At 42.3% G+C, this 25,939-nt stretch overlaps 1 protein-coding gene across 3 annotated transcripts in view; it reads left to right on the plus strand.

Moving 5' to 3' along the window:
• The window catches only part of LOC137432476 (RNA-binding protein FXR1), a 104,482-nt gene that overhangs the window by 76,373 nt on the left and 2,170 nt on the right, over positions 1 to 25,939 (plus strand). For all 3 annotated transcript variants that reach the window (XM_078783271.1, XM_078783270.1, XM_078783272.1), the window contains exons 9-14: positions 1,063 to 1,141; positions 1,316 to 1,425; positions 7,602 to 7,688; positions 8,256 to 8,454; positions 8,631 to 8,885; positions 17,850 to 18,038. In XM_078783271.1, coding sequence (XP_078639397.1) covers positions 1,063 to 1,141; positions 1,316 to 1,425; positions 7,602 to 7,688; positions 8,256 to 8,454; positions 8,631 to 8,885; positions 17,850 to 18,038 — 919 coding nt within the window. The remainder of the gene's footprint in view (positions 1 to 1,062; positions 1,142 to 1,315; positions 1,426 to 7,601; positions 7,689 to 8,255; positions 8,455 to 8,630; positions 8,886 to 17,849; positions 18,039 to 25,939) is intronic.

Here is a 25,939-nt window from a genome sequence, read left to right on the forward strand (position 1 = left end):
GGGAGGGAGGGAGGGAGAGAGAGTTGGAGGGAGGGAGGGAGAGAGAGTTGGAGGGAGGGAGAGAGAGTTGGAGGGTGGGTGGGAGAGTTTGAGGGAGGGAGGGAGGGAGAGAGAGTGAGAGAGAGTTGGAGGGAGGGAGAGAGAGTGAGTTGGAGGGAGGGAGGGAGGGAGAGTTGGAGGGAGGGAGGGAGGGAGAGTTGGAGGGAGGGAGGGAGGGAGAGAGAGTTGGAGGGACGGAGGGAGGGAGAGAGAGTTGGAGGGACGGAGGGAGGGAGAGAGAGTTGGAGGGAGGGAGAGAGAGTTGGAGGGAGGGAGAGAGAGTTGGAGGGAGGGAGGGAGAGAGAGTTGGAGGGAGGGAGGGAGAGAGAGTTAGACAGACAGACAGACGGAGAGAGAGAGAATATGAATATATTGGTGGGATGGAGGGCAGAGTTACAGGGAAATGAGGGAGGAGTCAGGAAAGGAGGTTGCGAGGAGATACAATTAAGGTAAGGGGAGTTGAGACAAACAGATGAGAGGGGAGGGGTTTTATTTTATGCCCCTGCAGCTGAAGGTGCCAGAGGCATTGTTTTGGGTTGGCCATCCAGCTGGTCCATCTGTGCTTGTGTAGCAGATATTCATTACCGATGATAACTTGTGATCTAATGAAGGGATTCCAACCAAAGTTGGAAAAAGTATGAACTGTAATACAAAGATGCCCTGATTAGTTGGGTTCAAATGGTTTTGGTCATCTGACCATTGATTGAAATTCAATTTTGAGTTCAACAGGTCAAAGGTCATGCACCCTATGGAAACCATTTTGCAAATCAGAACTTGAGTTGGAAGCATCTGATGTTTCTCTCTTATGCTTAACTTTCTTATCTCTCTCATGTGACCTTTAATTGAGATCAAACGTAACTGTGGGTTGTCGTCTAACGTGGGCGGACACAAATCCATGAATGCATTTTCGTTGTTTCATTACAGCCAATATAAAACTTCACAAATAAATGATGATCCCATCCATCGGAGTAATAATAACAAGGGATAGTTGTTGATATATTTATTTGCATATTTATCATTCAGAGTGCAGAAGCTGTGACAAAAGCTCGTGGCTTTTTGGAATTTACCGAAGATTCTGTACCAGTTCCTCGAGACCTGGTTGGTGAGTTTTTGAACTTATCTCTGCCTCAGACCAATGCGATCTTTCATCCCTACAACTTCTGGCATGTTTTTTGACTTGGATGCTTTTGACTAACGTTACACTTGTTTTGTGCTGGGGACTGTGGTGAGGAAGATGCATTTGTGGTCCGTGTTTTTTATGGTGCTTCTCTCCTAGGGAAGGTCATCGGCAAAAATGGAAAGGTTATCCAAGAGATCGTTGATAAATCTGGTGTTGTTCGAGTCCGAATCGAAGGTGATAATGAAAAAAAGGCTGCTCCTGCTGGGGTATGTCAGCGGTGCTGTTAGTTTTTTTTTTAATCGTTACATTCATCTATCATTTATATGGTTTTTTTCCCTCCGTCCCCTTCCCTCCAAGATTTTCAACACCTATGGGGCCTTACTTGGTATTATCCTGGGGATGTTTTTTTCGTTTCATGATTTGATGGAAATTCAAGTTGGTGCTGTGTAATAGTCACTGACATTGTCGCAAACTATGGATGCGTTTACACATTTGATTGAGTGTGATAAACGTACGAGGACTTCAAGCACAACAAACATTGCAGATTTTGGCTAAATGGCAGATTTCCGTGCTTTTGGCTCTAAATTTGTCTGGTTAAATAGAAACAGACAGTAAATTGTTCTCCCTCCAATGCCATGTTGAGTGTGTTTGTGGGTGGTGCCAAACTTGCCAAAAGTATGAACTATTCATACAAAGATGAACTGATTCGATTTTGGGTTCAAAAAGTCAAAGGTCTATGGTCATGTGACCTTTAATAGAAATTTTTTGTTTCCACAATAACTTGTGAACCACAGAAGGAATTTCACCCAAATTTGGCACGGGTATGGACTGCAATACGACGAACTGATTCAATTTCGGCTTAGTCTCTTTGTGGGTGGTTTAATTTGAAAGGCATATTTAACAAATAAACCTCATTAATATTATTCAATCAAAAGTAGAATTCTTCCCATTATTTTCCTGTTGCATGATTAGTAATGGAAAAAGTACATTGGGCAGCGCACTTTTCAGTAGCCGTTGGCTATTTACCTTGCAGAGTGTTATTTTTATATACAATATCCTGTCTGTGTAATAAAGCTGAAACACACAGTAGATAGGTGTTTGTTTATCAACAACCGTGAAGTGGGATGATGGGAGGTGGTCCGGAGATGGCTTGCAATGTTGCACTGAACAACATTGTGATAGAGAGCAAGTGTTTACTGACCCCCCCCCCCCCCCCCCACCCCCCATACCAGACGGAGGCAGTATTGCTCTCCAGTAAGGGTGTGGGTCTTTCATACTGAATACCATCCTGGGATTCCCCTGCCTCAGTGATTTCCTGGGATTCCCCTGCCTCAGTGATTTCCTGGGATTCCCTGATTTTGACCAAACTTGGTATAAGTATATAGTATGATGCAAAGATGAACGGATTAGATTTCAGCATCAACAAGTCAAAGGTCAGTTTCTGAAATAGGTTTTTGTTACCGCAATAATTTAATGACTGAAGGTAACTAAGTCAAACTTGGTACAAGCATGTAAAATGATGTAAAGATAAATGGATTATATTATATGGTCAACAGGTCAGAGGTCCCGTCGGGGAAAAATTTTGTTACTGCGCTACCTTATGAACCAGTAATGGGATTTTGACCAAACTTGGTGCAGTATATGTTATAATGAAAAGATGAACTGATTAGCACGTATTATAATGATGTAATAATGTGGACGGAGGCATATCGGTTGACGTCGCAACGTCGAAGAGTGCCGTTCCAGTTTGACGATGCAATGGTATTAAAACGAAGCGAGTGAGATCGCTGAGTTTAGCAAAAGCTTTCGTGCAAAATAAAAATAAAACTGATTAAAACAATAAAGTTACGATGTTCACGGTGAAAATTAACTTGGAGTTAGTTTTGCACTTATTTATCATCCAGCCCAGTATCATTGTTAAAAATTCTGAAGACTGTAAGCTTCCCTCGCATAACTATATTGTATTCCCACGCACCTCCCAGTGGCAGTTTGCAACACCCCGAGTGCTCAGACAGTCGAGCTACTACCCACTCTAATGTCCTAAACACTGTAGTTTAATTTAGAGCCTAATGGCATCACGCAAACAAATGAGTACCACAACCAGGATTATAGGCAAATAATTAATTATAGACATGTATGAACAGAAACTAAAGGACACAGAATAATATGAACCAGAAGGGGAAGCTAAAGGACAAGGGGAAGGAATAAAATCAAATGTTAGCTGATGGCCTCATATGAGAGGGCCTCATTTGAGAATGTTGAGTGGTAGGACATGGTGGATGAGAGCTGGAAAGAGCCACTCGAGGTGGAGATGACTGTTAAGAGCTAACTACTTGCAGACCACTGTGGAGGAGAATTGCAAGCCGTTGTTGCAAGGGGAGAGCCTCGAGTGCATCTGAAGATGCAGGCAGAAGAGCCCTGAGGGCTTCAGCAGTGTGTAAGACTGCACTGGCAATGCCAACTCGTGAGCATAAACGACACTGAACTGAAACCACTGCCACTTCCTTCGAGCCTTGTGCAAGCAAGATTGAGCATGTTGTGAGATGAGGCAGCTCTGGAAGATAGAGGCAACCTTTCACCCCCTCGATTGCTGTCTCTCAAATCCCAAGCCAATCGACTCCATGACCTCTAATACCAGAGTTTTCTCTACTCTTTTCTGCACTGAATACACAGTACTTCAGTGTCTCTCTAATTCCCCTCTTCAACAATTGCTGGTTCATCCCTTAAATTATCTCCACCCAGGAGGTTGGTTGCTTCAAGAAATGGCTAGTTTGAATCGGCCATAGGGAGCAGACCTGCAAATGCATTTTCTAATGTCCTTTCCATGTCCTGGCTTGCAGCCAGTGTGGGTGGTGGGGAAAAGTCTGGAATAAATTGTACTTGATCTGCATGCCCCCAATAATGTAATATTTGTATTCCTAATGGAGCTATCATAATGAAGGTAATACATGACATCGCCTGACTAACGATACACGTGAAAATCTCCATTTCGTAACGATATTGTTCATTGTGATAAACTAATTGTTGATTTGAAGTGACAAACATTGCCATGACTTTTATGATGATGTAATGTTTTAAAGCATGAATTTTGTATTCTAACCAGTGTATGCTCTCTGGGTTCATACATGTAAGCGTTGCATTTTTATTGGCAATTTTTATTGGGAATTGCTAAATGGATCGGAGTAAACAAGGTATTTTTGTACGACGTGCCTTCCCATCACTTCGCTGACTGGTTTAATCAAAAGAGAGCATGTTGTACCTCACACACACATTGAATGTCTGAGTCTCATTGAGGATGTATAATAGTGAAGCATGTAAAAAAATGATATTTGTTTTTTTGCAACATGTAGCTGCTGTTGCTGCTGCTGTCATCGTTATGTGTGTGTGCTCCTTCCATGTATGTTGTGCATGATGATTGTGTTACCACAATAACTTGTGAACCACTGAAGGGATTTTTACCAAACTTGGTATGACGATGGCCTGTAATACGGAGATGAACTGATTCGATTTCAGATTGAACAGGTCAAAGATCATGTTCCATTTGAAAATCACTTTGCAGACCATGACTTGAGTTAAAAGCATCTGATGTTCTCTCTTCTATTTATCTGACTTTTCTCTCTTGCCCTCCTTCTCAAGGGACCTTTTAATTTTTCATGTTCCCTCTAATTGGGATCAAACATTAACAGTGGGTTGACATTTAATGACTCACACTCGCATGCAAAAACAGCAACAAATACAGCCCCAACGATTGTTTAAAAAAAAAAAAAAAAAAAAACCCCCCCCAGGAAAAATACAAGATGAAATATCAGCAGATGTATAGTGGCAACTGAGAGAAAGACAAAAGAGCAGGCAAACATTTTTTTTAAAGTTGGGCAGATTGGGGATAAAGAAAGAAGGATCACTGGAATGGCTAAAAAGAGGTCGGCTCGATTGGGATGGGGAACAAAACATTATAAATGCTCAAGACCAAGGACACTTTAAGAAGTTTAACTTTAGGAAGCAGGACTGAGTCAATCAGACAAATGTAGGTTCTGCAAGGTAGAGCCACCTCCTATCGGGATGTTTAAAAAAAACAACTCGTGTCACAGCAGCTGTACACCCAAAGGCACAACAAGGTATGTAGAGTAATCCACAGACACAACTGCAGAAATTTCTATATCCCAGTTCCACAAAACTTGTGGAAACGTGAACCAAAAACAAGGACATAATGCTCACATATGACCAAATGATCACATCCAGCGTGAACATAGAAAACAAAGCATTGCAACTGGACACAGTACTCAGATTTTAAAAAGGAAAAGAAGGCATTGCTAATTGAGGTTTCAGTACCCAGTGTTTTTGATCGCAATAATGCAGAAATCAAGAAAATGACCAAATGTCAAGACCTCAAGAATGAAGTCAAATGATCCTGGAAGCTGAAGAGTGCCATAATTGTACCAGTGATAATTGAAGCAACGGAACGATGAAGAAGAACCTTGCAAAGATACCGCAAACCATCCCTGGGAACATTACCACAAACGAACTGCAGTTGGAGGCTGTACAGTGAGTGCTCAGTGATGATCCTGAAATGATACCAAGGGGAAAAAAAACTGATAGCAGCACAACTTCACAGCTTAGGGGTGGGGGGTGGGTGGTCGGTGTATGCAGAATCTTTATATTGGGGGTGGTGCAAGCCGAATATTTATATTGGGGTGTAAGCAGAATCTTTATCTGGGGTGTGGTGTAAGCAGAATCTTTATATGGGGATGGGGGGGGGGTGGTGTAAGCATAATTACCTTCACCAGAGGAGAGGGCATTACATTTGGGCCTGTTTGTTACTTGGCCAAAAAAAAAAATTTGGACAAGTATGTTGATCACTCTGGTTTGTGTGTCCGCTCACTTATACTTGCCTACAGGTCACGATTTTCAACTGATCTTCACGAAGCTTCACCAAATGGTAGAGTTGGTGGCCCGACAGAATCTTATTTATTTCTGAGGTCAAAAGGTCAAAATAGGCCTAAGGTCAACCACTTTGCTTAAATTTCTAAAATCCTCAATTTTCATCCGATTTATTTGAAATTTGAATAGGATTTTCATGTCGACTCATGAAATCAACCACCAACTATTTTTGAGGTCGTCCTAGGCCAAAAGATCAACATGGCCAAAGGGCAACAACCTTTTCAAATTCCTAAAATCCTCAATTTTCATCTGAATGACTTGAAATTTGAATTGGGTTTTCATATCAGCTAACTGAATTAAATTACCAATTATTTGTGAAGTAAAAAGGATGCCCTACTGGGTGCCATCTACTTTGTTCTCTTTTGCCAAGTGTCGCTCTGAGTGATTTTTCTTCTGTGTTTGTGTGTTTGTCCTCACAGAACGTGAGTATGCTTTTCGCTGCAACCGTTGGTCCGGTTGCCAAGAAATTTTCGCCATAGGCTCGCCTCATCCCGTATAATTTTTGAAATAGTAATTATGATGTCATATGACGCGTGGTATTGGGCGCCCTATTGGAAAAAACGAAATACTTTGCACCTCTATATCTTCGAAACCGCTACATGGGAAAAAATTGAAACATGGCTCATTGTCAAGTACTTGCCAGGAGGAATAACATATGTTCATGATGATGTCATCGGTGCCTTCATTATGACATCATAATTAAATGAGTAAAACGCTTGATCCAATCAGTTTGAAATTTCTTGAGCATGATCTGCACACAAATTGTGTGGGAGAATTAAATTGATGACCATCGGTTACATGGTTCAGCAGCCGTATTGGATTGAATCTAAATCGACGTCGTCAATAAACCAAATAAACACAGCAGCTAATAAACGCCACACAAACACAGCAGCTAATAAACACCACACAAACATGTCCTGGCGAGGGTCTGCAATTTCTGATTGCTCTTTCTTGTTTATTTATTTTTTTATATAGGAATGGATGCAAACAAAATATTTATAAAGGGGGAGTACATTTGCAATCAGAATTTTAGAATGGGGTGTAGGAGGGAGAAGGGGTTGGGGGGGGGGGGGACTGTACACATAGCATTGTGCAAGATGTATTGCTGACACCATAATTCATTCCCAAAAGGAGTGGATATTTCCTAGTTAGGTAAAACTTTTATTACTGAACGTAATTAAAAAAGTTAATGTATACCTTCATCAAAAATAAAAACTTCACTGAATCATGATGCTTATCACACACTTATACCTATCTCTTTATCAATTATACAGATACATTTCAACGTGTGGAGAACCCTGAATATACACACTGACTGGCAGTCATTAGCTATAAATTCGTGAGCTTTTTGACCTCTGCTTGAATCGTAGGGCTGCCTGCTTAGTGTTTCTTGAGTTTACATGGGTGCAATGTCATGACGATGCCAATGGAGATTTCAGAGGAATTTTGAATGGATTTATGTGAGATTGTTCCTGAACCTTTCATCGGTTACTTTTTCTCATAGGGTCTGGTTCCGTTCACATTTGTTGGGACAAAAGAGAACATAAGTAATGCACGCGTTTTGCTGGAATACCACCTCGCCTACCTGAAGGTATGGTTGGCGTAACAGACTCTGCCTCTTTCTCGTATTACAAATTGAAGGTATTTCCTGAGATTGCTTGGACATTCGTGTTTTATTTATTTATTTTCATTTTTTTATATTGCCTCTTTGTATTTGTAGATTCATTCTGAAAGGCAATGGAATACAACATTATGTGACTTGATTCTGAATATAAAAAAAACCTATTGTCCTGGTGGTATTTTGACCAGAATGGATATCGCCCCTGGCTTTTAAAAATAATTTTAACCAATAGCGGGAGTGTTTTTTTACCTTATGAAGCTCATGTTTATTATGGTCTTAATTGCGTATGCTCCACTTGTGCACCATAAGTGCAATCGAGAAACCATATTCTCGTCTTTTATTATTGGTTTCATCTTGCTTCCACACCAGGCTGGATTAATTTCTGTTTGTGAGATCCAATGCTTGATATGAATTTCTTCATGCGTTCAGTTATTATTTTGGAGGATGTATTTCTTCAAGAGCCTTGGGAGTCTACTTTATCATTTGTACAAACTTCCTGCACTGGTAGATTCATTTGTTGCTCTTTTTCATATGCAGGAGGTAGAGCAGTTGCGAATGGAGCGCCTGCAGATTGATGAGCAGCTGCGCCAAATTGGCATGGGCCCACGTGTACCACCTGTGCGGACCGAGCGAGACAGGGGATACCTTACAGATGAGAGCACTGCATCATCGCAGCGGGGCGGACGTTCATACAATGGCCGTGGCCGTGGACGTCGTGGGTACACCTCTGGCTACAGTAAGTTGTACTGGTTGAATAAGTGTTGTAAAAGTCAGAAATGTATTTTTTGTTGGTGTTTGATTACCGCTCATCCCCTAAACCAGCACGTGTTGGAAATCACTTCCTTTTGTTTACCCACAGTGTACACCATGTTCCAAAAATTGGTTGATAAATGCTAATTTTTGAATCCTCAGGTACAAATTCTGATGTGTCTAATGCATCGGAGACCGAATCTGAGCGTCGGGAGGAGTCACGAGGAAGAGGGACACTCGTAGATGGCCGAGGAGGAGCAGCAGCAGCAGCAGCAGCAGCGGCAGAGGGTCGGGCAGGCTCAGATTCAGAACGCAAAGAGGAGGGACGCCGGCGTAGTGCAACTTCACGTGCCCGAGGAGCTCCAGCAGGCCTTCCTCGAGGAAATCCACCCAGCAAGTCACAATCCATCAGCTCAAGTAATGAGCGATTATTTTTAATAATTAACAAGAATGCAACTGGTTTGAATGTGAACATTGCACATAACTTTAACCTACCACAGATGTACCGTAGACATTGGAATGTATTTTTTAGCCGCGTCGCAGACGCTGGTCATAGAGTGCCCTCTGCTGTTGTTGTTGTTGTTCTTCTTGTTCTTCTTCTTCTTGTTCTTGCAGAGAAGACAAAACCTCAAAGCTCCACCCATTTTGGGAGAGGCTTCATATAAACAAATATCCACCATTTTATTAACTCGCATAGCTTTGAGGCCTGTTTTGTAGGCCCGTGGTGTTTTCCTCTCTCACACAGTTTTATTTCAAATCAAATTCGATATATCATTTCATTTTTCACAGTCGCTAACATAGTTTTAGACTTGGTTGAAAAAAAACGGGAAGAAAATCCAATGAAAGTTGCCCTTTATAGAACGAAATGAATTCTCAAAGGCCTGTAACTTCAAGTCCATTGAGATTTTTTTTTTTTTAATCGCGGCATGGTCAGTCATACACCGCCCGAAATAACAGACGGGAAAATGCCGAGATATATTAAAAATTCGTCCATTTGATGACAATCGTCACGATGAAATATTTAACTTATACGTCGTCACAATAATGTGGAGAAAGGAGCATAGCTTCGTTCACGTGTCGCCACATACGGGAAATTGCTGAGATGTATTTTTTTTAAATCGCGGCATGGTCAGTCATACACCGCCTGAAATAACAGACGGGAAAATGCCGAGATATATTAAAAATTCGTCCATTTGATGACAATCGTCACGATGAAATATTAATTTATACGTCGTCACAATAATGTGGAGAGAGGAGCATAACTACGTTCACGTGTCGCCACACACGGGAAATTGCCGAGATATATTTTTTTTAAATCGCGGCATGGTCAGTCATACACCGCCTGAAATAACAGACGGGAAAATGCCGAGATATATTAAAAATTCGTCGCCACACACGGGAAATTGCCGAGATATATTTTCACTTTGCACAAAAATAACATCAAGTAATCGAATCAATAGGAATGTCCTGTGCCTATAACATCGACGTTATAGGCGCAGCTGCATCTAGGCATTGTGTAACATCGACGCGGCTTTTGTTTTAATTAAAACTTTTTGTACTTGTTTTATAAACGTCTTCTAACACTTTTTAAACAAGCTTGTCATTTATTGACATCTGAAATGGTTTCTCTTGTTTCATAATTCCATATCCAATGAACTAAGATACCAAATTTGTATGGAAGTTAATGGAAGGTCTGGAAGGTAATCCTTGCCTTCTGAATGTGCCAATGTTCAGCTTCCATTGCACTCTTCTTATTGGTATAGTGATTTGTATATACCTGCAGGTTATGCTCGTGTGCTTTTTTTGCATTGCGTGTATAGCAATAACTTTCCAAATACACAGGTATACCCCACTCAAGTAGCGCAAAGTGAGGTTAATCAAATTTTTTTTTTTTTTGTATACAAGATCGAGGCTCGTGTAAGAGCTAAAATTGGTTTTGTAATTGGTTCACTCTGTTGCAATTGGTTCACTCTGTCTTTTGTTCAAAACTTGTAAAAAAAAAAATCGAAATAAGAAATCATGTTCAAAATTTGTTATTTGTTCACTCTGTCTATCCTTCCATTTTTATGATTGAGGACCCCCATATACCTTCAGCTCCTTAATTTCAATTTAATTTTCTATTTTGAACACTAGAACATGAACTGGAACACGAACCTGCAGATTAGCAGTACTTTGGCTCTGAATTTGGCAAATTGTATGGTGGCTCGTCCCAAACGCGCATGCACTGAGCGGGTGAAAACAATTGCTTCAGTCTGTCTAACAAAATTGAAAACCATTCCAAACAAGACACTGTTTTTAGGGACGTCATAAAGGACACAAATTACTTCAAAGTGCAAGATAAAGTGATGTAAAAGAGGGTGTAGAGGGACTGCTGCTAGGCAGTAAACTTCGATGCAAGTTTTTTTTTTTTATATGCCTTTGCTGACGAAGTTGCTGGAGGCATTGTGTTTCAGGTTGTCTGTCTGGGATAGGTTTTCGTTACCGCGATAACTTAAGAACTGCTAAAGGGAACTAAGTCAAACTTGGTACAAGTATGTACAGTCGTGGCCAAAAATATTGGCATCCTTGCACCATTTTCAAATAACTCACAATTTTATCTAAAAATAAGTTTAAATTGACAAACGTATTTGTTCTCCACAATTCTTTATTTCACTGTGGATATTACAAAACCTTTGTTTTTGATTCAGAACTTAATATATCCTTTTAAATCAGAAAATAAAAAGAAATGGAATTGACAAAATTATTGACACCCTCGACTTAATATTTGGTAGCACAGCCTTTGGCCAAAATAACTGCAGTCAAGCGCTTCCTATAGCCATGAATGAGCTTCCTACACCTCTCTACTGGCATTGTGGCCCACTCTTATTGTGCAAAATGCTCCAGTTCTCCCAGATTTGAAGGGTGCCTTCTCCCAACTGCTGTTTTCTGATCTCCCCCACACGTGTTCAATGGGATTTAGATCTGGACTCTTTGCTTGCCACTTCAGAACAGTCCAGTGTTTTGTTTTGAACCATTCCTGGGTTCTTTTTGAAGTGTTTGGGGTCATTGTCCTTTTGCAAGACCCATGACCGACGGAGACCCAGCTTTCTGACACTGGGTTCAACATTGCGCTCCAAATAGCCTTGGTAATCTCCTGATTTCATTAATCCATGCACACATTCGAGGCACCCAGTGCCAGAGACAGCACAGCAACCCCAAAACATCACTAAACCTCCTCCATGTTTGACTGTAGGGAAGGTGTTCTTTTCTTTGAAGGCTTCTGCAATTTTCTGTAAACATAGAGATGATGTGCTTTATCAAAAAGCTCTAATTTGGTCTCATCTGTCCACAGAAAATTCTCCCAGAAGGATTTTGTCTTGTTCAGGTGTGTTTAGGCAAACTCCAGTTGGGCTTTCTTATGTCTCTCTCTCAGCAGTGGGGTCCCTCTGGGTCTCCTACCATAGAACCCCCTTTCATTGAGTTGGTGACGGATGGTGCGAGTTGAAACTGTCGTACCTTGTATCTGAAGGTCAGCTTGAATCTGTTTGGCAGTTGATCGAGGTGCTTTCTCCACCATTCAAACAATCCTTTGCTGCAATCTTCGATTGAGTTTTATCTTGCGTCCACATCCAGGGAGGTTGGCTACGGTGCCATGGGCCTTAAACTTCCTGATAACATTGCGTACGGTGGACACATGAACATCAAGGTCTCTGGAGATAGATTTGTAGCCTTGAGATTGTCCATGCTTGGATACGATCTTGTCTGATTTCAGACAATTATTTGGTTTTCTTTCTTTTCTCCATGCTCATTGTGGTATGCACAGTGACACAAAACAGCAGAATGACTCATTTTCTCCATTCAAACTGATTGAATGAGTGATTTTTATATTGCAGGCACCTGCAACTCGCCACATGCGAGTTCAATTCCAAAGTAAAGGAGAATCACCTCCTTGAAATCTAATTATTTCTAACAACTTTTAAAAAGTGTCGATAATATTATCTGGGCCATTTTAGGATTTTTGTGTGGAATAAGCTAAGATTTAGTAATTTTTACAGCTTTTTTTTTGTTTTGTTCCACTGCAAACCAAAGAAATACATATGTGGATCCCAAAAGATTTTTTTACTTTCTACAATTTTCTGGAAGAAATGGTGCATTATTTGAAAAAAGTGCAAGGGTGCCAATATTTTTGGCCACGACTGTATAATGATGCAAAGATTAACTGATTAGATTATGAAGTCAATAAGTCAAAGTTCAGTTCAGGTAAAAATGTGATACTTGAGAACTGCTGAAGGGATTTAAATCAAACTTGGTATAAGTATGTACAATCTATATAATAATAGCGTAAGGACTCTTTTTTTTTTGTTTGTTTACTGAATCGGGGCTCGTGAAAGAGCTAACATTTATTTCACAAACAAATCAACCAGACAAACAAAATATACAAAAAGAGGGAGCGGAAGACAAGATGGGGAGAGAAGGGGAAGCACACAACCACAACATTTGAGAGCAGGGAGAAGTGTGGGAGGGAGAGGGCTTGGGGGCAGGAGGCGTGGGAAGGGGGGGGGGGGGGGGGAGGTATAAAACACAAGGGGACCGAAATTAGCGGGGGTAGAAAAGATCAAATCAAGGTTTTGGGAGGATAAGAGATGGTGGTGAACAGCTGTTTTAAAGACCTGGAGGGTGGAGTGGGATTGAAGAGAGTGAGGGAGTTTGTTCCAGAGGCGGGAGAAAAGAGGAATGAAGGAGTGAAGGTGAGCAGAAAGTCTTGATTTTGGCAGTTTAACCATAAGAGGGTTGCAGGCAGATCTTGTGCGACCTGTAGGAATATTTGGGGGACAGAGCCCAGAGAGGGCTGGGGGGGCAAGGCCAGAGAGGAGTCGGTAGAAGACGGAAAGACCACCAAACCTGCCTGCGGTGAGTGAGTGAAAGGCCCTTGGAGTTAGCTTCATCGCGGGAGATTCCAATGATTCTGAACGCTTTGGTTTCAATAGCGTGAAGACGGGCTAGGTGTGAGGCAGGAGCACCAGACCAGAGGGGAGAGCAGTATTCCATAGAGCTGCGGATGAAAGCCTTGTATGTGGTGAGGAGCTCAGGTGTGTCAAGGAAGGACTTCGCACGACGGAGGATGCCCAGTCGGCGACTGGCTTTGGAGGCCAGATTTGAAATGTGGTTTTCCCAGGAAAGATCATGGCAAATAGTGAGACCCAAAAGCTTGAGTGACAGAACTTCTTGGAGAGGATTATTCAGAAAGTGGATGGGAGGGTTTTCCAGTCGGTCTTTTCGGAGAGACATCGTAAGAGTGTGAGATTTATCAGGATTGAAAGACATGTTCCATTTGTTTGCCCAGTCTGTGATTTTGTCCAGGTCTGCAGAGAGTGAGGAGGCTGCAGACTGCCGATCTGAGGGATGAGGAATGGAGCGACAGAGAGTAGAGTCGTCAGCAAAGAGATAGAGAGGATTTTCAAGAGAGTCAGAGAGATCATTGATGAAGACCAGAAAAAGCACAGGGCCCAGAACACTGCCTTGGGGAACTCCAGCCTGAACAGGAAGAGGAGATGAGAGAAACCCATTCAGGGCCACACGTTGACTACGACCAGAGAGGAAGTCCGCCAGCCATAAGGAGGAGAGTTTGGTGAGCAGAGCAGGGTGCCAGACCGTATCGAAGGCACGTGAAATGTCAAGGGAGACGGCTCTAATTTCCTGTTTGGTGTTGAGGACCTCCATCCATTGTTGAGAAAGCAGAAGCAGCATGTCCAGAGTAGAGTGACCAGGTCTGAAACCAAATTGATGATCGGAGATCAAGCCATTGGAGAAGAGGAAAGATTTCATATCTGAAGCAATGATGGATTCCATGACTTTGCTGATAATTGAACTGATAATCGAACTGATAATCGAGATAACTCGACTTTGTTATCCCTTTTACACCGCACCCAGTGACCCGATGCCCACGACACTAATGGATTTACGATCTACGAACCGCGCTCTTTGTTTATCACGTAAAGCCATACTCGAAAAATCTGAATTAGCCGACGTTGGGGCCCAAAAGCATTCGATTAACTGCCGATACGACGCCATCTTTCGACGCCATCGTATTGGCGTCTGCTGGGCGAAGGCGAAGCAAGCCGTCCGCTGATTGGACAGGCGAAGACGACAGCAAGCCGTCCGCTGATTGGACAGGCGAAGGCGACAGCAAGCCGTCCACTGAGTTGACAATCCTGATGAGCATGCATTTGTGCCGGTGTCGTCGATCGCGGTGTACGCTAACCTCATCAGGTGGGTTTACCATCATTTCTTCCATATACTGTGATTACAACGAAGTGAAACCGATCAGCAGCCCATCAGTATCATATAAAGCAATAAATACCAAGGCTTCAGCTTCTGAAAGCTTAAAACAAAGTGTACTTCGCCGAGTGACGAAAAGTAGGCATAGGCCTTGGCCCTACCTATCCAGTTGTGTTTCCGTTGTGGCCATGATCTCAACAAATGGAGTAGGCCATGTGGCGTAGGGTAGGTCATGATCAGCCCTCCCCCCTCCCCCCCCTTTAGTTTCACCAACTCCTGCATCTGCCACCGTTCATGATTATCAAAGTAGGCTTTACCCTGTTCACGATAAGGTAGAAATCAGTGAGTTGTATACGAAGAGATAAAAGGATGGCATTGACTTTGAGACGGTACGTGATATTTTCAAAAGTATATCGTAGCGTTGTCATTTAAGTAGATTGCAATAAATACGTTGTTCATATACGCACTCTTCATTCTCATCTTTCTTCCTAACTCTTACTCGGACAAGCAAATCCCCGATGCCATCCATAATGGTACACTCTATCCATACACCACATCCTCCCTTCCGTGGATGTTCCACGGGTTTCGGCTAGTGATGTAATAATGTGGGTGGAGGCATGTCGGTCGGCTTCTCAACGTCAAGTAGCGCTGTTCTCGTTTTTCTTTTTTTACAGCTTTCAAAACTTTTATTTTATTTTGATTGAATTGTAGTTTGGAACACTGAACACAAATCACCTTGTTTGCACTTCCATAAAGCTTCAGTTTAGCAGTACTTGGGCAAACTTTTAAGTTGTCTTAACCAATGTCATTTGCTGCATGCTCTGAGGGCGGAGTCACAGGGAGATTCAGACAAAATGGCGGCGTCGAGCAATGCAACGATAGCTCTAACTTCGTCCAAAATGTGTTTTTATGGGGATCCTCAAATATTTTCGATCATGGGCCAGAACCAAAAATTATTAGCACCTAGTGGGCCACATGGCGAAAGACTTTTTAAACAAGTAAAAGTTAGATTCTGTGGACACCACCCCTTAAAAATGTTCTTGCATAAAAGTTTATCTATATGTTCCCTATTCCCGCTGACATTCTTATCTCAGGCAATTGGGGTCATTAAGCACGAGCATTACAGTAACAACTGAATACAATCTTGATAAACAGTACCCTACAGTCGCCACGCCACCTCACCATCTGGCCTACGTGACATGATGATGCGCCAACCTTCATTAGTTGGCACGAATAAAACAATTAGTTTATCAAAATACTGTATTATAATTATCGCAAGGCAAGCTATGAACGGTCATAGTTGTGCATTGTATGTGAGCAGTGCAGTCACTTTTGCTCGTCCATGATCTTGTCAACACGGGCCCCAAACCGAGAGTTACCCAGTTTGAGACCGTTCAAGATGAGGGTCTGTGAGGCTGGAGCAGTATTTGTTCTTGCCATACTTCATGCTCAAAAACATTGCCTCACAGATTTATACACTGCCACAAAGGCTGATGAATTTGCATGTGTGATGAATCAATGACATCTGAAACTCTCTTCTATTTGCTTGCAGCTCAATCAACTCCTTCTGCAGATAATCAGGTGCCATCATAATATCGACTACTTGTTGAACTGTCGGTTCTCAGAATCAACCTTCTGTTTCTTAACCTCCATTGCTGTGTTCACTGAAATGAGGAAACTATATAGTCAGCACTGAAGAACACGGCAATGGGTGGTAGAGATGGGGAGAAGCTAGGCTGAGTACGTGCATGCCAAATATTTCCTGCATTTCATTCAGTATTTCTCCCTTTTTTCTCAACTCCAAACCATATATTCCTTGAATGTAAGATTTGTAAACAATTCTTCCTTTTAAAGTAGTTTAACATGCTTCACTTTCACAACATCCCCGTCAGGAATTCATAACTTTCTTCCTCTTTACCATGATCTATCATGCTTCTTCTTTTTCTTCAGAAACATTATTATTTTGTTCTGTTGCATCCTCATCTGTTCTGAATTGTCGCTCTTCCACAAGCTTGACAATGTATATGGAGAAAATAGAACAGCACTCTTTGACGTCGCAATGTCTACCAATATGCATCCACCCACATTATTACATCATTATACATACTTGTACCTAGTTTGATTTAAATCCCTTCAGCTGTTAAGTATCACATTTGTACTTGACATGACCTTTGACGCCACAATCTAATCAGTTTATCTTTGCATCGTTATATGTACTTGTACCAAGTTGGGGCAAAATCCCATCATTGGTTCACAAGTTAGTGCAGTAACTGATTTTTTTGGGGAACGAGAGACGTTTGACCTCTTGATGCCATAAACTAATCAGTTCATCTTTGCATCATTATACATACTTGTACCAAGTTTGACTTGGATTCCTTCAACCGTTCAAGTTATCGCGGTAACGAAGACCTATCGCGGTAACGAAGACCTATCACGGACAGCCGGACGGAAAACCCGAAAACATAATTCTTCCGCCACCAATAAAAATCCATTGACGGTAGCTTAGGTAGGATTAGCTTTGCAGTCCGGATTGATGATGCCTGCTGTCTGGACTGTTTCTGGACCGTGGTCCGCCTTTTGAGGACCCTTGGTTTAGTGAATATTTTTCTCAAAGATTGTTCCAAAATTGTCAGTTTCGAAGAGAAGCTGGCAGAAGGTTCAGCTCTGGACTGTCCCACTTCACCCATCGGCTTTGTAGGGTTGCCGTCACGCCTGTTATTCAGAGTTCACGAACAAAGCTAATAACAATCGTGCTCGGAAAAGCAAAGCAAGAGTTGAAAAGACCCTTTCCATGTCGTTTTTCTCAAGACTGCGTGGGGTAACTGTTTAAGGATTACTCACGTCTATTTGGACCTTGTCCACCAAAGGATGATTTGTTCATTGTGTGAACATAACATAATGTAATTGTGATGCAGAGTAAATGCAACCTGCTAAGGGGTGCCATTCGGCATTGTCAGAACACTGCTTGAACCAAAAGCATAATTTGAAGTTGCCATTTTTGTTCTGACCTTGGTGCGACATATCACGGCTTAATGGGATTGCTGAATAAGTGTTTTTAATATTTGTCGAAGTGGAGGGGTAGCTGGTATGATGGACATCAGCAAGTATTTTGTCCATCCTCAGTGCTACGAGATCCTGATGGGAACCTGTTCAAGGTTCTTGATACTGAGACCGATCAGGCAGCTGACACGGATGGGAGTGAGGCCCAGTCACGGCCCAGGAGGCGTAGATCCAGGCGACGTCGTAATGACGATGAAGCCACGCTTATGGATACGGTCAGCGAATCAGACTCTGCATCCATCACCGAGCCTGGTACGTGAATCATTTGTTGTTGATGACACCATCCACATTGGCCCTCCTCATGTTTGCATTTTTATTCCTGTAGCAAGGATAGACCTTGATGGTCTGCCTGCCAAGAGCCAAAAAGAGGCGTAAATATTTTTGATGGCATTTTTTTTTGTTAATGGCCAGCATCCATACTTAAAAGTGACAATCATTACCTGGGGGAGAGTTGGGGTGCCACGCTGGGCTTTTGCATTTAAAGTCATTTTGGGGTCAAAGGTCATCCAGGGAGTTTTTTTTTTTTTTTTTTTTTTTGTATACTGAATCGAAGCTCGTGAAAGAGCTAATAGGTCATCCAGGGAGTTTATTTTGGAAGTTTAGGGTCTTTCAAAAAAAAGTGGACTATTTGAATGTTTTATTGTAGAAAAATTACAAAAGGTAGCAGGTTCAGGGATACATTTGAGTGCATATACCATGCCATTTTCAAATAACTCATTTGTACTGCTTGTAATTGACATTTTCAATGTGTGCTCCACCTCTGTTCAAACAGGCTTTGATCCTGACCCTGAAATTCTCCACAACTCGTCAAAGTGGCTGGAGTGGTAGACCGACAGTAGTTCTCCACATTCTGCTTCAGGACAGCAAGGGTTAGAGGTTTGTTGGTGTAAACTTGACCTTTGGCAGCATCCCAAAAGGAAAAACCCAATGGATTCAAATCTGGGATGTGGTGCGCCCACTCATGCGCTGTGCCCAGGCTGATGACACGATTTCCAAACAACTGGTGGAGCAAGTCAATGGTTTCACCTGCAGTTTGTGGTGGGGCACCGTCCTGCATGAACCATGCAATTCTGAGTTGTTTTGGAGACAGTAGTTGAGCGAGATCAGTGTGGAATCGGTGCAAGATCTCGTGTTACCACTCGCCGTTGACTCACTTTCTTACTATTGATGTCCTCGAACCAATATGGTCCCAGCATATCCCATCTGGCATTAAATGCACAGAAGCAAGTGGACTTGGGGCCTTTGGGAGACATCTCAGACACCTTAGGGGACTCAGCACCTCAGAAGATGTTGTGATTGTTGATAGCCCCATTCAAATGGAAGTGTGCTTCATCACTGAACCACAAGGAGTTGATCCAAGTTGGGTACCTTTCCATTCGGTTAATGAAGCAATCACACATTGTTACTTGTCTTGCCATTCAGAGATAGTTTATACCTTATAGATATGATGTAGGGGTATAGCTTGAGTTCAGAAGTGAGAATGCACCACACAGATGAGGCTGAGATCGGCAGTTCTCGGGAACTCCGATGGTGGGATTTCTTAGGACTTTTGATAGCAGACCCTCACAAGATCAATGTTCCCTTGGTCCTTGGTAACACTTGGTGGGTGGCCACTGTTGCCTTTATTTTGATTTTTCACGCTTCCATGTGCTTGGAAGTGCTCCACAAACAAATGAATCCACAAACCGGAAGGTCCATTACAGGTGTGTGAACATTGTAATACTGACAGTATCGTCGACGAACCTGCACGTCGGATTTTGTCTCAAACCACAGTCACGATTTTCACTTTTTGTTCCATTGTGAACACCATAGTTGACGTGAGGTCCTACTTGCTTACTGGTTAGAAATATAGACATGGCATACCACCACCACCACCATAACCTGCAAGAGAGAAGGTTATCGCATTAGAAATGACAGAATATCAGGCTGCTCAATAGTCTTTTTGAAACACCCCGTAGTACCGCATAAATAGGCTTAAACTGTCCTATATCATAGATAGATGCTTATAAAAGGTATTTTGTTTATTTTTAAAGAAACAAAAATAAACTTGGGTCAAATGTCACCGCCCAATGGTCAAAGGTCAAATATAATACATTTCACTAAAAACTCGTGATTACTTTAAAATTTTGTTTTTCAAACGACTTTATTTCACTCATTTTACTTCATATCAAAAATAAACAAGCGTTACGCCTAGGTCCCCCGTCGGTGAAGTGATGTGAGTTGACAAAGTGGAAGACGCAAGGCGGCCATCTTGGGTTTTGACGTGGCAACCCAATTTTCAATAGCGATCTCCCTTATGCGTAGATACACCCACACACCAGATTAGAAGTTAGTAGTTCGTTTATTTTTCAAGATATTTCGCTCACAAGGTTCAGACATATATATGGTGGTGGCCATCTTGGATGTTGACGTGGCGACCCATTTTTCAATAGCGTTATTACTTATGCGTAGATACACCCACACACCAGATTAGAAGTTAGTACTTCGCTTATTTTTCAAGATATTCCGCTCACAAGGTTCGGACATACATGGCGTCAGACATACATGGCGGTGGCCATCTTGGATTTTGACGTGGGTTGCACCCACACACCAAATTAGAATTCGGTCCTTCGCTTACGCCCGCACGGACGGACGGACGGACGGACAGACACACGGACGGAGGGGAAAACCATAGTCCCCCTTTCGCTCCGCGGTGCGACGGGGGACAAAAATATACAACGATTTTGGATTTTCAAAATAGCACTTGTGTATTTTCACAGTACCAGTGCATACTAAGTTATATATTAAGATATTCCACAGTTCATCGTCGAATAAACTGTCACTCTGCATCAGCCGCTGAGGTCATTAGTTTTGCGCATCCATCTGCGTCACACACACACTCATACATGCAAATCTGTTTTACATGCCTAACCTGCCTCTCAATGTGCTACATCTGGTTTATCATCCGCAGGATGTTAGTTTGATGCATGCTTTTGGGACAGCTGGCAATCTCGTCCAAGGAACTTCAACACCTTTGTCCTTCTTTCCATCCATTTGTCTCAGTTGCAGATCCAACTTATATTTCCGCTCTGCCTGCCAGCAGCCATACTTTTGCTTGGTAGTTCGATCTCGCTCAGTGAAACTCTGGGGCATCTCTCATTGGTGGAAGCCGCTCCAACTCTTTCCTGGCCTTGCTAAATAGAGTGGACATCATTTCATCCACATTTGGACTTTCCAGATCTTCACCACCATAAAGCTTACACACACATTCTTCTGGACCTGAGATGTCACCATCCTGACTGATACCTTCCAGAAGGGCAAAATATTTCGTATTCACCTTACAGCATGACTTATTGAAGAACCCTGTGAAGGACAAGGTGGTATCACAACCGGTGAAGGCATAGAATCCAAGCAAATTGTTCAAAATAACTCCATGTTTGTATGCTAATAAATGCACTGGGAAACATTTCCTTTGTTTTGCAATACCTGCACCCATCCACACTTCCACACCAAGGTGTCCAAGATGGCAGAACAATAGGAGAAGGACATCAGTATCGCGACACATTACAACAAGTCGCTGGTATTGGTTTTGGTAGGCATCTCTGGCATGGAGTACAAGTCGCATGTCTGCCTCTTCATGGATTGCAGCCAGCGTTGTGACTTCTCGCTTATTAGATCTTGCATTTAGAAGATCTGGATGCCCTCCACCAGTTGTGACTTCTCGCTTATTAGATCTTGCATTTAGAGGATCTGGATGCCCTCCACCAGTTGTGACTTCATGGTCTCCTGTGAGAGAGAGGAAGTCTACCGAAGTAGCTCATCAGATAGAAAGTGGGCAAGATCTTTGTTTTCTTCTCATGCCAGGAAATGGTCCCAGACTTGTAGTAGAACAACTTCTGGTCCCTGAATAAGCTTTCACATTGGTATTTGTGTAGATGTCCTCTTGGATCGTGTTGAAGTCTGGATGCATCAAACTAATATCCCGTCGATGTAAAACCAAATGCAGCACAGCGAGAGGCAGGTGTTATTGTGCAAGCCAGATTTGCATGTACGAGTGTGCGTGTGATGCAGGTGGATGCGCGAAACCATTGACCTTAGAGGCTGCTGCAGATTGACAGCTTATTCGATGATGAACTGTGGAATATCTTCAAATATAACTGTGTATGCACTGGTACTGTGAAAATACGCAAATGCTATTTTGAAAATACGAAATCATGGTTTTGAAAAATTGAAATAAATAATTTCTCAAAACCATCCACAATTATTTTGTATATATTTTTATTCTCGATATAAAGTAAAATGAGTGAAATTGAGTCGTTTGAATAACAAAAATTCAAGTAATGAGGGGTTTTTAGTGAAATATCTTATTTGGCCATTGGGCTTTGACACTTGACCTTTGACCAAATTTGTTTTTGTTTCTTTTAAAATAAACAAACCACCTTTTCTAGACATCTATCTATGATGTAGGGCAGCTTAAGCCTATTTATGTGGTTAAATCTTCACTAATATGGTACTACTTCTAAAATAAACCCCCTGGATGACCTTTGATGTCTTTTTATTTATTTATTATAATTTTATGTTGAAGGCTTCAGTCACGGACTATATAGTCCTCATCGAGGCCAGGCCTTGAATAAAAGAGCTGTATTGATAGAAAAGTGAAGAAAGAAAGAAAAGTCGAAGTGTTTGGAAAGACATGAGAAGGTAAAGAGTTTACAGTGTTTGGCAGTAGAGAGGAAGAAAAAAAACATAACGGCCTACCCTTGAGTTGCCAATGGCCACACAATAATCATGCGATGTCGTGGCTTGTTGAGTATTCCGTGGTCTCGTTAATGGTGGAGGTATACAAGCAGCAAGTTCTTGGGAGCAGAAAACAAAGAAATATCTGGAGAAAAGAGAAAGTCGAGTTTTGAGGTCAGATTGTGAGAGTTGATAAGTCGAATTACTTTTAATTCAATTCTGTCCAGTACATATGTGGAGCTAGAACCTCCTCAGATGTGAGAACAGTGCTCTATACAAGGACGAATCAATCCTTCATATAGATAAAGCAACTGTTGAGAGGAGAAGAATCTTCGCCATCTGAACAGGACTCCTAGTTTCTTCGAGACAGACTTAGAGCTGTTTGTGTAATGTGTGGATTCCAGGATAGATTTGATATTAGGGTAATACCTCGTAGGTTTATGTTATCACATGGTGTAATTGTGGTGCTTTAAAAGGAGATGGGGGAGTTGAGAGGAGTTTTAAAGAGAGAGACAACAAACAACAACAACAGGCATTTTAAGGCAATTTTCCCTGCTAGAGCGGGGGTTAGCCTTGCGGTCCCCATGACAATCTTCGCAATTTTGCCCTATTTTCTGCATCTCCCCTTGTTAACCCCCATGCCCGCATTTCTTCTTCCACCATCTTTAGCCAAGTCTTTCTCGGTCTTCCCCGTCCTCTACTTCCTTCTACATTCATTTCCATCACTCTTCTCAACCAGTCACTTTCATCCTTCCTCAACACATGACCAAACCATCTCAACCTGTTTCTCTTCACAGCATCAATCACAGGCTATATTCCCATCATCTTTTGCTATTAATCATTTGTCTTCCTCTCTCTCAACGATACTCCACACATCCACCGAACCATTCGCATTTCCACCCTTTCCAGCCTTAGTTGCTTCTCTACGTTCAATACCCATGTCTCGCTCCCATAAATCATAACACTTCTCACACATGCAGCATACACCTTTCCCTTCAGCTTCAACGACACTCCCCTCCTCATCAGCACGCCACTCAGTTCCCGAAACTTCTTCCATGCACATCTCACTCTAGCAACCATTGCCGAGTCTGATCCACCTTCTCCATTCAGCATGTCTCCTAGGTAACAAAATGTTTTCACACCTTCCAGCTTCACGCCATCTCCAAGATCCAACTCAACATTTCCTCCATCTGCAGCTCCCTCTGTGCACACCTTACACTTGAATGTAGCTGCCACACTGGTTAATGACCCTCTCAGACCACTGCATTTTTGATGAACCCACTCAGCGCACATTGTACATTGAATGGAGTTCATTCCGACACCCTTCCTGCATACTGCACACGGCCACTTCCCAGTTCTTTCCACCTCACCAAATGCTTTACCACTTGCCATCACCTTTGTTTTTCCTATATTCACCTTCAGACCTTTTGTCTCCATACATTTCTTCCACTTCTTCATCTTCTCCTTCAGTCCATCCATACTTTCTGCAATTAACACCAGATCATCTGCATACAACAACTCCCACGGTAAACCCTCCTTTGCGTTCCGAGCCAGCACCTCCATCACAGCTACAAATAGTAGTGGACTTAGTACCGACCCCTGATGCACTCCCACCTTCACCTCAAACTCACCACTGTTCCCGTCCTTAGTCCTTACAGCTGTGCGCGCTCTTTCATACATTGCCATCACTACTCTGATCAACCATTCCTCCACTCCTAACTTCCTCAATGCCCATGTCACTACTTCACGTGGAACCCTATTGAATGCTTTCTCCAGATCAACAAACCCAAGAAACAACTTCTTCCTCTTCTCCATGTGCTTTTTCTGCAACTGCCTTACAATAAAGAGTGCGTCTGTCGTTCCTCTTCCTGGCATAAATCCAAACTGCATTTCGTCGATCTTCACTTTCTTTCTTATCCTCCTCTCCAACACCCTTTCCAATACCTTCATTCCATGCTCCAATAACTTTATCGCTCAATACGAGCCACAGTCCAGAGGGTCACCTTTCCACTTGTATAGAGGGACGAGGGTACTCGGTTCCCAATCCACTGGAATGCGGCCTTCTTTCACCACCAGATTACAGATCTCTGTCATTCTCTTCACACCCCAACTTCCTGCTGCCTTCAACATATCTCCCACAACTCCCGTCGGCCCTCCCGCTTTTCTACTCTTCATTGCTTTTATCACTTCCTCAACTTCCTTCTCAGTCAATAACTTCTCAGTTTTAGAGGGAGAGAGAGAGAGAGATGGAAAGAAATTGCGTTTTAGAAGCATTGAACTTAACCTGATTACATTTGCCCCACTGGGAAATTGTGTCCAAATCCCAATTTAAAGAGGTGGCTGTGATCAAACGAGATGTGGATCAAGTGAGGGAATATGGGGCAGATGGGAAAAACATGGAGGAATGTAATGCCGAGTCATCAGCATACGAGTGCATTTGGTTATATGTAGAAGAAAGAAGGTCATTTATATAAAGAAGGAAGAGTGTTGGAGACAGGACAGAACCATGAGGGACACTGCTGTTGATAGGGAAGGAGGAAGATGTTGAACCATCAACAATTACGGAGATAGAGCGGATGGAGAGAAACCTCGATATGAGTGAGCAGAGTGAAGGAGAAAAGCCGAAAGAGGTAAGCTTGGATATCAGACCCCGATGCCAAGCTCTGTCAAAGGCTTTTGAGATATCAAGGCCCACAACAAAGGATTCCCTAAAGTCTCTCAGAGAAGAGGCCCAGACATTTGTAATGTAAGGAAGGATATCACCAGTAGATCTTGCCTTATGGAAGCCATATTGATGGGCAGATAGAAGACTGAGATTCCAGATGCTTGAGGAAGTGGTTATTGAGAAGATATTCAAAAACTTTGGTAATAGTACAAGTCAGAGCAATAGGACGGTAGTTGGAAGGGTTTGAACGATCAGCTTTCTTTAAAATAGGTTGTACTAAGGCATGTTTCCAGGAAAGAGAAAAGGTTTGGGTTTTTAAACAAAAACGAAACAAACGAGCAAGCACGGAAGCAAGTTCTGAAGCACACTCCAAGACACGAGGAGGTCTGATTGACCATTAATGCAAAAATCCAGCGTGCCATCCCCCCAGGTGACGATTGTCATACCCCAAATGCAATTTTAAGCATGGATGCCAGCCATTAACAAAAAATGCCATCAAAGCTTTTTTGGCCCTTGGCAGGCAGACTATCAGATGACCAAGAACCTTTTCAGCGTTACCTTCTTTTCTTTTTTGTTGTTATTTTGGTTTATACTCTGCCAAAAGTAAAAATTGCAGTTGTTCAACAATCAGTATCTGTATTCAAGGTCACTCAATAATCAAGAATCCTGAGGAGGACATAGTTATATGCACACAGAGTACACCCAGCTTCCTCGGTGATAAAAAATATTACATTTCTAATTGGTTATTACCCCCTTTAGATTCTATACTCTT

This window comes from Myxine glutinosa, chromosome 8 (assembly GCF_964187855.1).
Source record: "Myxine glutinosa chromosome 8, kmMyxGlut1.1, whole genome shotgun sequence".
Classification (NCBI taxonomy): domain Eukaryota; kingdom Metazoa; phylum Chordata; class Myxini; order Myxiniformes; family Myxinidae; genus Myxine; species Myxine glutinosa.